At 43.8% G+C, this 17500-nt stretch overlaps 1 protein-coding gene across 1 annotated transcript in view; it reads left to right on the forward strand.

Moving 5' to 3' along the window:
• The window catches only part of nfxl1 (nuclear transcription factor, X-box binding-like 1), a 47445-nt gene that overhangs the window by 21359 nt on the left and 8586 nt on the right, over positions 1 to 17500 (forward strand). Inside the window, 7 exon segments of the mRNA XM_080452037.1 lie at positions 3897 to 4017; positions 6926 to 7082; positions 9301 to 9392; positions 12825 to 12846; positions 13213 to 13341; positions 17011 to 17058; positions 17060 to 17178. Coding sequence (XP_080308163.1) covers positions 3897 to 4017; positions 6926 to 7082; positions 9301 to 9392; positions 12825 to 12846; positions 13213 to 13341; positions 17011 to 17058; positions 17060 to 17178 — 688 coding nt within the window.

Here is a 17500-nt window from a genome sequence, read left to right on the forward strand (position 1 = left end):
TAATAGGGACACAGCTGGGAGGTCGGAGGTCAACATAGGAACGTTCCTGTGTGTGTGTGTGTGTGTGTGTGTGTGTGTGTGTGTGTGTGTGTGTGTGTGTGTGTGTGTGTGTGTGTGTGTGTGTGTGTGTGTGTGTGTGTGTGTGTGTGTCATTTGGTCCAATTAATCAAATAACTGAAGACTGGGGGGAAAAAAAACTATTCTTTGTACACACGCATGCTCACACGCACACAGTGGGAAAATAATGACCTCCGGGTTAGCTGAATACACTCTCTGTGTGTGTGTGTAACATCCTGTGTTGTGTTAGGGAGGTACAGAGCGCTTCCTGTACCATTAGGTGATAAAAGACTTGAATTTATTCGCCCGTCTGCGTGCTGATTGGCTGAGCAGATAAAAGCTAATTAACGACTGTGTGTGTGACCTTTCGGGGGGGAACAGATATGTGACAGTGTCATGTGACTGGGGGGAAAGGTTTCAACGTGACACAGGATGTAGAAGTTCATCTGTTAACAACCAACCAATCACTGAGCAGCACTGTGTGTCTGTGAGAGAGAGAGAGAGAGAAAGACACACACACACACACACACACACACACACACACACACACACACACACACACACACACACACACACACACACACACAGAGAGAGATAGACACCCACACAGACAGACAGACAGATGTGAAGTGAGTATGAATGTCAGAGCAGATATACTAGGTGCTAGGTGATAACATGCAGACAAACACGCACACACACACACACACACACATAGACACACATAGACACACTCATGCACTCGCAACACACACATAGACACACACATACTCATGCACTCACAACACACACACACATGCATGATGTATCAGTGTGATGTTATGAAAGGGATAATGAACGGTGAGACGGTCAGAAATGAATACGTTGACACAGAATGTTAACAGCAAAACAATGTCAATGAGTTTAAAAGTAGGATTTCATTGCTTACAGTTATTGGTTCAAAAATATTGTTTTATTTTACATAGAATACTGTGTGATGACATGTAGATATTAGACTCTTATGAATAAACATGAATCTTGATTTCATTCACCTGTGTGATTCCCATAGCTCATGTTCTTCCTCTCTCTCGCACCTGGTTTTAATCAGGGAGGCAGTCGTACAATTAGCAGGACGCTAGTGATGAGCGGGTCAGGTTCTTTTCATGACCCGCCCCGCACAGGAGCCCAACCCGCCCCGCAAAAACATTATAAAAATCAAAGACCCGTCCCGTCCCGCAACCCGCCAAACAAAACAAAAAAAAACGGGCTTTTCAACACACAAGCAAGTCCATTCAATTGCTTTCGAGAGAGAGGGAGAGGGAGGGAGGGAGAGAGGGAGAGAGAGGGAGAGGGAGGGGGGGAGAGAGAGGGAGAGGGAGGGGGGGAGAGAGAGGGAGAGAGAGGGGGGGAGAGAGAGGGAGAGAGAGGGAGAGGGAGGGGGGGAGAGAGAGGGAGAGAGAGGGAGAGGGAGGGGGGGAGAGAGAGGGAGACGGAGGGGGGGGGAGAGAGGGAGAGGGAGGGAGGGAGAGAGAGGGAGAGGGAGGGAGAGAGAGGGAGGGAGAGGGAGGGAGAGAGGGAGAGGGAGGGGGGGAGAGAGAGGGAGAGGGAGGGGGGGAGAGAGAGGGAGAGAGAGGGGGGGGAGAGAGAGGGAGAGGGAGGGGGGGAGAGAGAGGGAGACGGAGGGAGGGGGGGAGGGAGAGAGAGGGAGAGGGGGAGAGAGAGAGGGAGACGGAGGGGGGGAGAGAGAGGGAGAGGGAGGGAGAGGGAGAGGGAGAGGGAGAGGGAGGGAGAGAGGGAGAGGGAGGGGGGGAGAGAGAGGGAGAGGGAGGAGGGAGAGAGAGGGAGGGGGGGAGAGAGAGGGAGACGGAGGGGGGGAGAGAGAGGGAGAGGGAGGGAGAGGGAGAGGGAGAGGGAGAGGGAGGGAGAGAGGGAGAGGGAGGGGGGAGAGAGAGGGAGAGGGAGGGGGGGAGAGAGAGGGAGAGGGAGGGAGAGGGAGAGGGAGAGGGAGAGGGAGGGAGAGAGGGAGAGGGAGGGGGGGAGAGAGAGGGAGAGGGAGGGAGGGAGAGAGAGGGGGGGGAGAGAGAGGGAGACGGAGGGGGGAGAGAGAGGGAGAGGGAGAGAGAGGGAGAGGGAGGGGGGAGAGAGAGGGAGAGGGAGGGAGGGAGAGAGAGGGGGGGGAGAGAGAGGGAGACGGAGGGGGGGAGAGAGAGGGAGAGGGAGGGGGAGAGAGAGGGGGAGGGAGAGAGGCCCCCTTTTACACAACAACGGTCTCTAGAGAAAACGGCAAAATAAAATATCGGATGTGCCGTCCGTTTAGACGGGAACGGCGTTATCGGGGCTTGAATCCGCAACTAAAATCCGCAACTAAAATAGCAGATCTACAAGCTCACAATTCGCAACGCTTTGTGAGCTTGTAGATCTGCTATTTTTAAAAAGATCTTGAAAAGGAAAAGTGAAATACTATTTGGAATATATAGCCTAGACTCACGGCCCTGACGGAAGCAGCCCAGGTGACGGTCCAGATCCACGTGTCTGATGGCGGTCTGCGGGGATAAATCCATATTCATCTGGGGGGGTGGGGGGGGGGGGCGGTCCTTACAGAACCTGAAGAGGAGGCTGTTGTAAAATAAACAGGTTTTTAACTTTGGTTTAAAAATGTCCAGAGCTGAGAGTCTTGTTTAATGTTGTGTGAAGGTTTGTTCCATCATGGTGACACAATGCTGTTTGTTTTAACTGTAGGGAAAAACACACACACACACACACACACACACACACACACACACACACACACACACACACACACACACACACACACACACACACACACACACACACACACACATAGCTTTGTTGATGTGTTGGTAAGGAGACGTGACATGACCCAGGCCTGGTGGTGTGCATATACTGTAGTTAATTAAGTGTGTGTGTGTGTGTGTGTGTGTGTGTGTGTGTGTGTGTGTGTGTGTGTGTGTGTGTGTGTGTGTGTGTGTGTGTGTGTGTGTGTTCTGTTGTTTACATGATGTAAAGTAGTGTGAAGTCATGCATTGACTCACATGTTATTTTGAGTCATCAGAATCAGAAGCATCTGAACAGTATTTAGGACGTTGTAATTAGGGCTTTGCCGATGCACTCATTTCACCATACACCATGTTGGGCTCACCACATCCATACCATACCATATATGGCACTTTTTTATTATGAAAATATATGTGAGAGAAAAGCAAATGCAAACAAATACTTCTGTTTTTGCATTTTTATTATTGAAAAAAAAAACACCAAAACGATACATATATCGTCACGAAAACGTATCGCGATATATCACTCACATGACGATATATCGGCACACCCCTACTTGTAATGTATGTCATAAATGTATGTATGGGGCGGCAGTGGCTCAGGGGTAGAGAGGCCGGGTAGAGTGAACTGGAAACCGCAAGGTTCCCAGTTCGATCCCGGGCTGGGGCGCTCCCCTAGAGTTAGTGTGGAAGTGTCCTTGAGCAAGACTCTGAACCCCTAAATGCTCCTGATGAGCCTTGCATGGTTTCCTCCTCCATGTGTGTGTGAATGTGTAATGTGTGTGTGAATGTGTAATGTGTGTGTGAATGTGTGTGTGAATGTGTGTGTGAATGTGTAATGTGTGTGTGAATGTGTAATGTGTGTGTGAATGTGTAATGTGTGTGTGAATGGGTGTGTGAATGGGTGAATGTAACGCACAATCTATGTAAAGCGCTTTGGATACAAGCGCTATATAAATGCACCATTTACCACTTACCATTTATAAATGTGGACTCAAGTAAAGGAATTAAACTGTGTGTGTGTGTGTGTGTGTGTGTGTATGTATCTCTGTGTGTGTGTGTGTATAGGGTCCTGCTATCCGTGTCCAGAGACGGTGGAGGTGAGGTGTGCGTGTGCACAGACCGTTGTCACCGTTCCATGTGGGAGAGAGAGAAACACCCGACCGCCCCGATGCAAACACATGTGCAGGTACACACACACACACACACACACACACACACACACACACACACACACACACACACTCACTCACTCACTCACTCACTCACTCACAAACACATTTTTTTTTTTACAAAAAATGACTTATTTCCCATCAATTACTCGCCCCATGAAGCCTTGAATTCATGGATTTTAGTTTGTGTCACATTTCTGAGCCAATAATTCAATATTTGCTGACAAAAAAAATATTTCAACAGGGTCCGCAGAGGCCGCAGGGGGTCCGCAAAATTGTTGCTTGATTAGACAATTAATATTAAAAAATATATAATATATTAGGGCTGGGACTCGATTAAAACAATTAATCTAATTAATTAGAGGCTTTGTAATTAATTGATCGAAATTAACGCGATAAAGTCCCGGCCCTAATATATATATATATATATATATATATAATACAAAATATATATATTTTTTTTAGATGTCTATTTGTCTCTAAATATTTTTACATAATTTTAACATTTTCCACATTTATGTTTGAAATAAATCATGATTCTGTCCATTTTGAATAGCTTGTATACATGATTATTGTGCAATTGACAGATTGTTGTTAGTATAGAGTATTGACATGGGTTCTCAGTTAAAGGAGAAATCCGGACATTTTAAGTGTTATCTTTGATGTGTCGTTACTCACCTACCGACGTAGAAAGTGGCGTTGATTTTTTCCAGCGATTCCCCTGTCGTCATTTTTTCGACCCCCTCCGTTGGCATAATGGGAGCGCGTGGCTAAGGGAAATTCGTCTAATATAACCGATGCAAAGTTATTTTTTTCTCTACTACTACTCATTGTAGAGTCTCATGATACTCAAACATGCACTGAAAGTCCCTGAGAAGCTATCGCTAATGCCGAACGAGCTAACGTTGTTTGCTTATTTCTCTCCCTGGCAACACCGAGTTGCCAGGTTCTGGATTCAGATAAAAACACCTGCACAAATCAGTGTTGTTACACATGCATGACATCAGTTTGTGTTGTGAGTGACATCAGACCAGAGCTTTGTCAGCCTATATAAGCTGTTGCAGACATCTAGAGAGATCTAGAGACATCTAGAGAGAGATCTAGATAGATCTAGAGAGAGATCTAGAGAGATCTAGAGACAACTAGAGAGATCGAGAGACAACTAGAGAGATCGAGAGACAACTAGAGAGATCGAGAGGAACATTGAGAGAATATTCGATTTAGAGAGAGAAGTTGACAGAGAAGAGACAGACAGACGTGGACAGAGTGAGACACAAAGGAAGAAAAGAGAGAGACACAGAGATAGAGATGCTGTGCTGGTCGGTGCCTCTGAAAAGAGGACCTCAGACACATAGGTTCTATGGTTGTGCTGCTGGGCCAGTGGAGGACAAGGTGTATTCCTTTGGAGGGTTCTTCTATGACGGGAAAACCTACAACAACGAGGATCAGATTGATGTTCACGTCTTCAACATTGTGACTTTGTGCTGGATGACGTTGCCCCCAGAGACAACTGGAAGAGGACAATGTTCCCTTGATGTTCCCTCCATGCACTACGGACACACAGCTGTACTGATAGAAGATATCATCTATATCTGGGGAGGGATGGTGAATTGTGAGATAGACGTGGATGACAAATGGTCTACCATTAAGGGGGACAGGGACAACATTCTTTATGCATTTGATGTCGACGCCCACAGGTGGTTCAAGCCGCAGAATTCTGGAACTGTTCCAGAGGCGAGGGAGGAGCACTCAGCCTGTGTCTTGGAGAAGGTCATGTTTATCCATGGAGGATGGAACCAGCTGACTGGTCACACTAATGACACCTGCAAGTTGGACACCACCACAATGGTCTGGTCTTTATTTAACACCAGAGGACCTCCACCTCCTGTTTCATCATATCACTCTGCCACTTTTATCGGGACAAAGATCTTTGTATGTGGGGGCTATGGGCACCAGGACAACAACATCAGAGTGTTTGACACAGAGACCAACTGCTGGCTGAACACACCTTCTGCACAGCACAACGTCAGGGTCATGCAGGCTTTTCCTACGATGGAGAAGTGTACATATATGGTGGCTTCAACTATGATCTGAGACGGGAGTTCAATGATCTCTGGAAATTAGATTCCAAGACCTTCTCCTGGAGGAAGGTTGAGCCCAAGGGGAAAGGCCCGGATTGGTTGGGTAACATGTGCTGTTGCATGGTGGGAGATGCTATCGTCCTGTTTGGAACAGATCTCATCTTACATATCTTACATGTAAGTCCTAGCCTGAAGACGTTAGGTAAGCTAGCAGTTATTCAGCATGATCTGGAACAATCAGAACTCAACATCAGGTGGGAACTGGTAGCCATGACAACAGAACAATTAAAACGTAAAAGAAAGACGAGAAAATAGAATGAAAAAGAAGATGTTTCAGTGGATGTTGATGATCTTAGAGAAGATGACGCCGAGTGACCTGGACCTCCTAGACTTCTAGTTTTAAGACGTCTGGAGCTTGGGAATCTTTGATTGATTGAATATTTTATCAGGCAGAAAAATGCTAAACTGCACAATTACATTTAAAACACTAAAAGGTCCGTCCACAAAAGTCCTTGCGGTCTTGTTCCCATTGAGGTCCTTGGAAACATAGCTGACTAAACATAGCTGTGAAAAAAGCAAATGAAGGAGAAAAAACAAGGACCCCTTTTTTGAGAAACACTATTGTAAACAATGAATAAAAATGTTGTCTGTCTGCCTGTCTGTCTGTCTGTCTGTCTGTCTGTCTGTCTGTCTGTCTGTCTGCCTGTCTGCCTGTCTGCCTGTCTGTCTGTCTGTCTGTCTGTCTGTCTGTCTGTCTGTCTGTCTGTCTGTCTGTCTGTCTGTCTGTCTGTCTGTCTGTCTGTCTGCCTGCCTGTCTGTCTCTCTGCCTGTCTGTCCCTCTCAGAGCCCCTCCCTCCTGTCATCACCCCAGCAGAGAGCATCATCGTTGCCATGATGACGCCTGTCCTCCGTGCCGACAGCGCTGCTCTAGGCCCCTCCCCCGCTGTGAACACACATGCCCCGCCCCCTGCCATGACAACGTGCTGGTCAAAACGCAACAGGTACACACACACACACACACACACACACACACACACACACACACACACACACACAGAGGAAGGAAGCGTCCTAAAAGTCTTGCACCACATTTAAGATTCTATGGCAGTTCTGGGTCCTATTGGGACGGATAGCTTGCACCCGATTGGCTACTACCTCGTGGATACGTATCCTGTAGGGCAGGGGGTCCCCGACCATTTTGGACCCCAAGGACCCCCCTCCAATATTTTCAAAACCTTTGTGGCTTAACGAACTACGATGGTTGTTTCTGAATAGAAGGAGTGAACGACTTCAGGATTACAACTACAACGTATCAGTGTTGATTTAGTCCACTAAAACTATGACCAAAAATGTTGGTCGACTACCTTTTTACACTGACGAAAACTACATAAAAACTACATAAAAACTACATAAAAACTAAGCTACGACGACTAAAACTAAGACTAAATATATTGACAATTTCTTCAACAAATAAAAACTAGACTAAATGTTAGTGAGGATCTAGTGGAGAAGAGATCCAGTAGAACTAAAAGACAAGTCATTTTATGCTTGGTAATGGTTACGCTCTGAAAATAGCAGATCTACAAGCTCACAACGCGTCGCAGCGCGACCCGTTGTGAGCTTGTAGATCTGCTATTTTCAGCATGCAACCAAGTGTAAAATCATCCATTACGACGTCATCAAGGCACCGCCAACATACATTATATTCGACTAAATCAACTGTAGTTTTAGTCGACTATAATCTTATGATATTTAGTCAACTAAAACTAGACAAAAACTTTTCAGATTGACTAAAATATGGCTAAAACTAAATGGAATTTTATTCAAAAAAGTAAAAACAGTGTGGTCATCACAGTGGTCATCATAGTGATGGGAAGCTCACTTCAAAAAAGAAATACATTTATTGAAAAGAATCTTTATTGGTCATCATAGTGATGGAAGCTCACTTAAAAAAAAAAGGATTTTTGGAAGTCCATAATCTTATTTATAGGTTATTAATGTCATCATGTGTCTCGCTAGCCAATCACAGTGCTGAATAGAGTCAGCCAATAGAGTCAGCCAATCACAGTACAGCTAACTGGGCCAGCTGGGCCAATCACAGTGCAGGAAACTAATACTAACGAGGTGTTTCAACCCCACTTATAGGGGCGGCTACACCGCCCAAAAATCACACCCAGTGTGAAGTGAGCGGTGTTATTTAGCAACAACAGTGATGGAAGCTCACTTAAAAAAAAAGTTTTTTTTTTAAAGTGTGTGGTGCTATTTATAGATTATTAATTTCATCATGCGTCTCGCTAGCCAATCACAGTACTGAGCAAAGGGTGTGAATAGAGTCAGCCAATCACAGTACAGCGAAAGACAAATTTTCACGACGGTCCCAAACCCACTTATAGGAGCGGCTACACCGCTCAAAAAAACATGAGAATAAATGACCAGGGTAATCTGCATGGTGGCCATAACTAGGTGCTATATGTGCCATTAAATCATTTATTTAACTCATTTCAATCCTTTGTCATTTTACATTTTACCTGTAACTATAATTTCATACTTTGGCTATTCAAAAATAGCAGATCTGCAAGCTCGTAGTGCGGCACCGAGTGCCGCACTACGAGCTTGTAGATCTGCTATTTTTTGAAAAATCATGGAAATGTATGCTTTTATATATATTCCTTTAAAGCGAACATTTGTAACTCAAATATTTGATGCTGGGGGGTCCCTGGAACAACATATTTTGAGATGGGGGGGTCTGTGGTCAAATACATATCATTATGGGGGTCCTTGACATGAAAAAGTTTGAGCACCACTGATACATATAGAAACATATGTTTTTCAGAAACTGTTAGGATTTAGAAGACATTTGTAGATCCGTTCCCAGAGTGAATGAGTTAACAGACCAGAGGATGATGTAACAGGAAGTGCTGCTCTATCTGTCAATCACTATTAAAACATGTTCTGTTATTGATTCAGACAGCATGGAACACAAGGTCAAAGGTCAACTCCATTTAGAAGTTATTTCTGCAAATGACGTGTGTGTGTGTGTGTGTGTGTGTGTGTGTGTGTGTGTGTGTGTGTGTGTGTGTGTGTGTGTGTGTGTGTGTGTGTGTGTGTGTGTGTGTGTGTGTGTGTGTGTGTGTGTGTGTGTGTGTGTGTGTGTGTGTGTGTGTGTCTGTTTATATGGGTGTCTGTGTGTGTGTGTATGGGTGTGTATGTGGTGTGTAGGTCCAGGTATCAGGACCGTGGGAGAAGCCTGCTGGTCCGTCGTTCGTCCAGAAAAATCTGCCTTGTCCTCCATGTGTCGTTCCCATAGCAACGTATGTACACGCGCACACACACACACACACACACACACAGATACAGTGCACACACAGATACTCACACACAGAGATACACACACACACACTCAGAAGCAGGGCAACAGATACATTTAAACACTGGAAATGTGTAACATTAATACCTACTGTATGATATGATTTGACAGACATTCTCATACAATCAACACATAAATAGATCTACAGTATGTTATATTCTAGGGATGGGCAACGACTCATATTTTGCCCTGTCGACGTGTCGGGGGCATTTATCAATGTGTCGATCGCTTTCTCTTTTTTTTGAGAGGAGAGCAAACTGTGCTTAAACAACACAACTGTAAAGATGTGTTTATTTACACAGAACACTTGTTTAATCCGTAGGCTACAGCAGCCTATAACCAGTGTTGTAAAGTAATTATGTACATTTACTTAAGTACTGTACTTAAGTACACTTTTGAGGATTTTTTACTTTACTGGAGTATTTCCCATTTTCAGTACTTTTACTTCTACTCCACTACATCTCAGAGGCAAATATTGTACTTTTACTCCACTACAATTATTTGAAAACTTTAGTGACTATTTACTTTTCAGATATAAATTATGATATTATGAAACATACATTAACCACTTTAGCCCTATTTTATACCTAGGCTATTTGAAAATAGCAGATCTACAAGCTCGCAACGCGTCGCGTTGTGAGCATTGTAGTACTTTTACTTTTGGTACTTGAAGTAAATTCAATACAAATTCAATTCAATACTTTTGTACTTTTACTCAAGTACATTTTTAATTCTGGACTTTTATTTGTAACAGAGTACTTCTACATTGCAGTATTGGTACTTTTACTTCAGTAAAGAATTTGAGTACTTTTTCCACCACTGCCTATAACTAACGAGGCCAATGTTTGACAAATTAGGAAGAATTGATGTCTCTCCTTTCCGATGCCAAATAATAATAATAATAATAGTAACAACACAACATGTTCAACAATATGTAGCTCTATGGCCTTCATATAAACTGTTCATAGCATCTGACGGAGCGTTCCGGTTACCTCAGCGAATACTAGAATGCTCTTGACCAAATCCGGCGATCTGGGAACGGTCGCCTAGCCTGTTAAACCCCTCCCTCCGGATATCTCATTTCCATTTGATATCAGGAGTGAGTCTGGCGTGGCTGTTTGGCTTTTTGTCTGTGAGCTGGAGCTGGGCGGGAGTAATACCGTTGACTGACAACCCCTTCAGCCAATCAGCAGTTTGTTCCCCTTCAGCCAATCAGCAGTTCGTTCCCCTTCAGCCAATCAGCAGTTCGTTGCCCTTCAGCCAATCAGCAGGTTGTTTCCCCGACCACGAGACAACGTGGTGCAGGGGGACTTCTGAAAGGGCCATGCCGAAAATAGGTTGCTTTATTCGGATACATGCGTGTCACTGCCCGCCCTTACCGGTTCTTTGAATTTTTATTTTTAAATAGGCTCTGTCATGATTAATTGACCACATATATGAAGTTAAACAACTAAATGCTATCCAAACGATATCTTAAATGTAAATTCTGCGCCACCAAAAAAAGTTTTAGAGCGTTTTTACATTTTAAAACTGAAACCAAAAGCAGCGGACAGAATTTCAATGGCCGACAAACCATTTCGGTCGGCTGCACTCGGCTCCATTCGGGTTCCACACCTGATTGGCCAACCTCCGCTGTCAATCACAGAACAATGAGCGAGGACGCCGATAGGCGAGTCCATTTTTTTGGACGAGCAAGAAACGCCCAGATAAGCCCTCAGGCCAGACTCCTTCCTGAAATCAAATGCAAATTAGATTTCCGGAAGGGGGGGGGGGGGGGAGGGGGGGTTTACCAGGCTAACGGTCGCCAAAAGGTACTACTAAACGTAACCTCAGTAAAATAATGGGGGCGTGTGTGTTTTTTTGGGGTGATCGTTCCGGTTACCTAAGCATACGTTCTCTCTCGGCGCGCTGTCGTTGTTTGGCGACAGACAGGGCACGGTGTGTTCTCATCAGACAGACAGATAGACAGACAGACAGACAGACAGGGCACGGTGTGTTCTCATCAGACAGACAGACAGACAGACAGATAGACAGACAGACAGACAGACAGACAGACAGGGCACGGTGTGTTCTCATCAGACAGACAGACAGACAGACAGACAGACAGACAGGGCACGGTGTGTTCTGTAAATACCATCATCTCACTGAAGCCTTTCCCCTCCACAACACTGATAGTAAGACATCATCATATCTTAGGCTTCTTGTCTGTCAAACCAGTGATCTTTTCTGCCCGCTGGTCATCACTACGGCCAGGTTTCACGGTGACGTCTGTCATTCTGCTTTGCTTTGGGTGACGGGCAGGCTTTGGGAGCGGCTGTCTCACCTTAATGTGATTTGACATCACTGATGTTGACGAGTGATGCACGTACTTTGTTTTGTCGTCAATCTTGACAAAAACATCCCACACTCCTGTGTGAAGCTGCCATTGCCAGTTAAAATGATTGTGACGATTTATTAACACATTGGCTGCCAAAGACGTAGATCTGCGTTCTTTTTTCTTTTTTTTTGACCCAAAGACCAAGGAGATATGATTATTGGAAGATTTAGACTCCCATCCACTTCCTTGTTAACTTAAAACTTAAAAATTCTGTATCTCGGCTCCTGAGTACTTTTGTTTTTTCATTGAAAAATCTCTGGCAGTCTACTGCAAAAAATCTGAAATAATTCTGGCAGGAAATGAGTTAATACATTCATTTAGCTGGGGACCACCTGGAACCCCCCCCCCCCCCACCTCACTTTGAGAACCACTGGTTTAAAACAGTAAAAATGTTTAAACTTTGCGAGGCTGCCTCGCTCACTGATAAATGAAACCATTGTCTATTGTCTTCAACATGTGGTACCCAGACACACACACACACACACACAGCTGTGTTGGTATTGTTCCTGTCATGGAACATTAGAATTGAGATATCAATGTGTGTGTGTGTGTGTGTGTGTGTGTGTGTGTGTGTGTGTGTGTGTGTGTGTGTGTGTGTGTGTGTGTGTGTGTGTGTGTGTGTGTGTGTGTGTGTGTGTGTGTGTGTGTGTGTGTGTGTGTGTGTGTGTGTGTGTGTGTGTGTGTGTGTTGGTGAAAGAATGACACAGATCATCAAACATGAAGTCATGTGACTCAAGGAACTGGCTCTTAGTTTTATTTAGTTTAGTTTCTTCAGATGATTCTGTTCTTTTATTCTCTTAAATGTTTAACCACTTCAATCCCAGAATGAAGCATTCCGGAATTGAACATGGGTCAGAAATAGCAGATCTACAAACACGTTGTGAGCTTGTAGAACTGCTATTTTTTAAATAAATAAATATTGTATAAATGATAAACTGAACAATGTTTTTATAATAAATATTCTATAAATAATCAACTGTGCGTTTTGTGTCTCAACAGCTCCTGTTTTGGAGAACATGAGGTAAGATATTACATCTATACTGTAATTATGATTCATAAACTCTATATACTCTATATTTATTATTCATAAATGTATATATTTCTAAATATTTATATAAATGGTTTTCACTGGGTATACTCACTGTATACGCCCCCCCTCTCTCTCTCTCTCTCTCTCTCTCTCCCCCCCCCACCCCCCTCTCTGTATCTGTCTTTTCTTTGTATATATATTTTTTTCTATTAGTTGTTGCTTGTTTATCAAAACAAACTAAAACACGCCTTCAGACATTATTGGAACATGGTGTAGTTTTGTGAATTTAATGTGTGTGTGCGTGTGTGTGTGTGTGTTTGTGCGTGTGCGTGTGCGTGCGTGCGCGTGTGTGTTCAGGTCAGTCCAGTACCGTGTCACCGGCGCGGTCCGTTCTCCTGTAAGCGACCTTGCGAACGACCTTTAACCTGCGGTAATCATAGCTGCCGGAGGGAGTGTCACACCGTTACCGCCGGCAACAAGGACCAGGTAAACAAACAAACCCCCCCCCCCCCCCCCCTCCCCCACTATTGTATAAAACTGTGTTGCAGATTAAACCTTTTTCATAGATTTCATAGATAAACTATGAACAGGGCTTATATTACACCAAATAATGCTGCCGCTCTGCATAACAGAACACCAGCTTCCACTTGCCCTGTTGCACCATGGGTCCTGAAGGGACAAACGGGGCATCTTTTCCATGAGGGCAGTGTTGCTGCTTGGAGCATCAACACAAACTCAACATAGTTGCATCTTGCATGACCCAATGACCCATGTTCACATAGATATAGAAACCTAGACACCTCATTGGCCTCTGCAGTTCGTTGGAGCGACTGGTATTGCGGTCGCCATTTTAGAGTAGGCAAGCTACCATTCAAAGTGACTACTACTGGCCAATCACAGCGCGTTGACTACTGGCCAATCACAGCGCGTAGACTACTGGCCAATCACAACGTGTCTAACTGACTAGTTGCTGCGTGGCTGCCTCTTACGAAAAGACCCGCCCCGACCTGCCTCTGATTGGCCTACCGAACGCCCCCTTCTGTGACACACGCGGAAGCTTGCCTACTCTAAAATGGCGCCCGAGATACCAATGCCTCAGAGCCGAAGGAGGCGTCTAATGTATGTATTGTATACGTATGTATTATTATAGGAGGCGTCCTTACGAGCTGTACCTCGTTGTAAAGGTGACTAATCAACGATAAAAATGATATGAAACTCATTGATTGATTGATAATATTTTATTAGGCAAAAAATGTAAAACAGCACAGTTACATTTAAAATACTTTGTCTAACAGGTCCGTTCATAAAAGTCCTTGCGGACTTGTTTCCAATGAGGGCCTTGGTATTCCATACCTATACGCCATACACATAATGATATGAAACTCATACCTATACGCCTATTCATAATGATATGAAACTCATACCTATACGCCTACACATAATGATATGAAACTCATACCTATACGCATACACATAATGATATGAAATACCAATTGATATTATTGAAGAGGAGATATAATCAACCGAAGTTAAGTTTCTGAACCTTTTGTGGGCAGTTCAGTTTCATAGACGTGTTTGACAGACACTGTCATCAGTGTGAAACAAGTCCACTCATAATTCACTCATAATTCACTCATAATTCAACATTTCTTATGAGATTAAAGAGCATCAGAATAGAGTAACGTGTTAAATTGATTGAATTGTAAATTCATGTTCAGAATCACAGCTTCTATAAAACCCCAAATGTCTGATCATTCATGACAGAGAAAGACCTTTCATTTGTTCTGAACATGTTTATGTTTAATGACGGGAATTATGACGCGAGGATGAAAACGGCTTAACTTCAGGTTCCCTCATCACACACACACACACACACACACACACACACACACACACACACACACACACACACACAGTTATTAAATAGAGTAAACAGACCATCCATCTGGAAGCAGATCATGTGACCATCTGTGTGCTTGTTTTACAAGGGCTCTGCGGAGTTGCCTGTTCTGTGAGAGAAACAAGCAACCGGGTCTTTTAAAACATGCTGAACAAAAGAATGAAGCGTCTTATCGGTTTAAGCACTTTATTTAACATAATGTACACGTCAGCTGTTTGAAAATACCAGATCTACAAGCTCAGCTGTTACGATGCATTGTGAACTTGTAGATCTGTTAATTTGGGGGGAAATAGTTTAGTTGAGTTACTTTGTAGATTTTGATTATTATTACAAAACATGTATTAACCACTTCAGCCCTATATACATTTCGGCCGTTTGAAAATAGCAGATCTACAAGCTCACAACGTGTCGAGATGCGACACGTTGTGAGCTTGTAGATCTGCTATTTTCAAATGTTTTTTAATATATTTGAAAACTTGAAATGGGATCTTCTGCATTATGAGTACTTTTACTTTTGGTACTTTAAGTACATTTTGATGCCAATACTTTTGTACTTTTTATGAAATACATTTTTAATTCCTGTCTTTTACTTGTAACAGAGTATTTCTATATTGCAGTATTGATACTTTAACTTAAGTAAAAACATTTGAGTACTTTTTCCACCCACCACTGCTAATTAGCATACATTTTCGCCCCAAAACGCCGGCTCTGGTCGGGTTCTACAACTCTAACCCTCAACTACCAATATTTAGAAGAGACTTCACAGACAAACAAGCCCAAAGTGGCTTATAATAAGCAGACATGGCAACACTGGTTCTTTTCCATGTTTATTGGGTTTTCTTCACAGCGTCTCATGAGCTTTATTTATACATTCATTATGAAATCAACAGATGCTGTTAATTATTAAAGTTGAACCCGGCTGTGGAGTTCACATCTCAGCTTATGACACCTAATCACAATTATTAGAGATAATCACAATAGAGTACAGAAGTCCTGACGTCACTGGTTCATCCTCTGGGTCGTAAAGTCATGTCTCTATGCAGAATAACATTGGGTCATCTTAGAATCGTCTCATATAAGAATTGTGGTCCAAAAATAAACAAACTGTCTCTGTGATATTATCAGAGAGGAGGTTCTGTATGGTTTATGATAGTCAGTCACTTATATTTGATACAGTCTAGTCAGTTGATGCTTCATATCCATAAGAGTCAAACCGCCGGGTCATTAGTTTATTTTTAGAACACAGTTCTTATTTGACACGATATTAAACACGTCTATGGGGATTCAGAACGGGGGTGAAAAACCACGACCCAGGTAGGACGTGTAAATTACGTCAGACTTCGGTGCTCTATTACTTTTCGTTCCCATGTTATGTTGTGAGCTTGTGCTGATCTACAAGCTCACAACGTGTCGCGTCACAACGCCGGCTTGTACATTGGCTAGTTTCACTATTTCAGTTTTTTATAATTTTTTTTGCACATTTTGAGTATAACATGATTAAAGATGGCCTATTTTGCCATAGTACATACTTTATTTTGATTATTGCTACAATGTTCAATGCCAAAAACACCATTAAATCGTTAAATTAAATGATTTGTATGACAATTAATCGTCAAGTAACAATTCATAATCGTAACTCTCTCTCTCTCTCTCTCTCTCTCTCTCTCTCCCTCCGTCTCTCTATGTCTCTCTCTCTCTCTCTCTCTCTCTCTCTCTCTCTCTCTCTCTCTCTCTCTCTCTCTCTCTCTCTGTGTCTCTCTATGTCTCTCTCTCTCTGTCTCTCTCTCTCTGTCTCTCTATGTCTCTCTCTCTGTCTCTCTCTCTCTCTCCCTCCGTCTCTCTCTGTCTCTCTGTCTCTCTATGTCTCTCTCTCTCTCTCTCTCTCTCTCTCTCTCTCTCTCTCTCTCTCTCTCTCTCTCTCTCTCTGTGTCTCTCTATGTCTCTCTCTCTCTGTCTCTCTCTCGCTGTCTCTCTATGTCTCTCTCTCTGTCTCTCTCTCTCTGTCTCTCTCTCTCTCTCTCTCTCTGTGTCTCTCTATGTCTCTCTCTCTATGTCTCTCTCTCTCTCTCTCTCTCTCTCTGTCTCTCTCTGTCTCTCTCTCTCTGTCTCTCTCTGTCTCTCTCTCTCTGTCTCTCTCTGTCTCTCTCTCTGTCTCTCTCTCTCTGTCTCTCTCTGTCTCTCTCTCTCTCTCTCTCTCTCTCTCTCTCTGTCTCTCTCTGTCTCTCTCTCTCTGTCTCTCTCTGTCTCTCTCTCAGTCAGGTAAGCAGTGTGAGGTGTGTGAGGAGGGCTGTGTTAAGCCCCGCCCCCCCTGGCTGCCCACACAGTTGTTCCCGCCGCTGTCACCGTGACGACTGCCCGCCCTGTCCGCGGCAGATCCGCCAGCGCTGCCACTGCTGCATCAGCCACGTCTATGTGGACTGCACGTACGTGCATGCCCTCACACACACACACACACACACACACACACACTCACACTCACACTCACTCACTCACTCACTCACTGAATAGCAGATCTACAAGCTCACAACGCCTCGCACTGCAAGGCGTTGTGAGCTTGTAGATCTGCTATTTTCACTGTAGTGTAGATGTTAAGACCCAGAAACATGCCGTGAACTTCAAGTCATGATGCAAAGGTCCCCTTTGGTATGGAAGTACCTTAGGGCCATAGGAAAACATTTATCCAAGAGACGAGTTAGATCACCCTTCATTTCTGAAATATACACGGTTTTAAAAATGTCCGCCACC

This window comes from Gymnoscopelus braueri (assembly GCF_963280865.1).
Source record: "Gymnoscopelus braueri genome assembly, chromosome: 15".
In the NCBI taxonomy this organism is placed as follows: Eukaryota; Metazoa; Chordata; class Actinopteri; order Myctophiformes; family Myctophidae; genus Gymnoscopelus; species Gymnoscopelus braueri.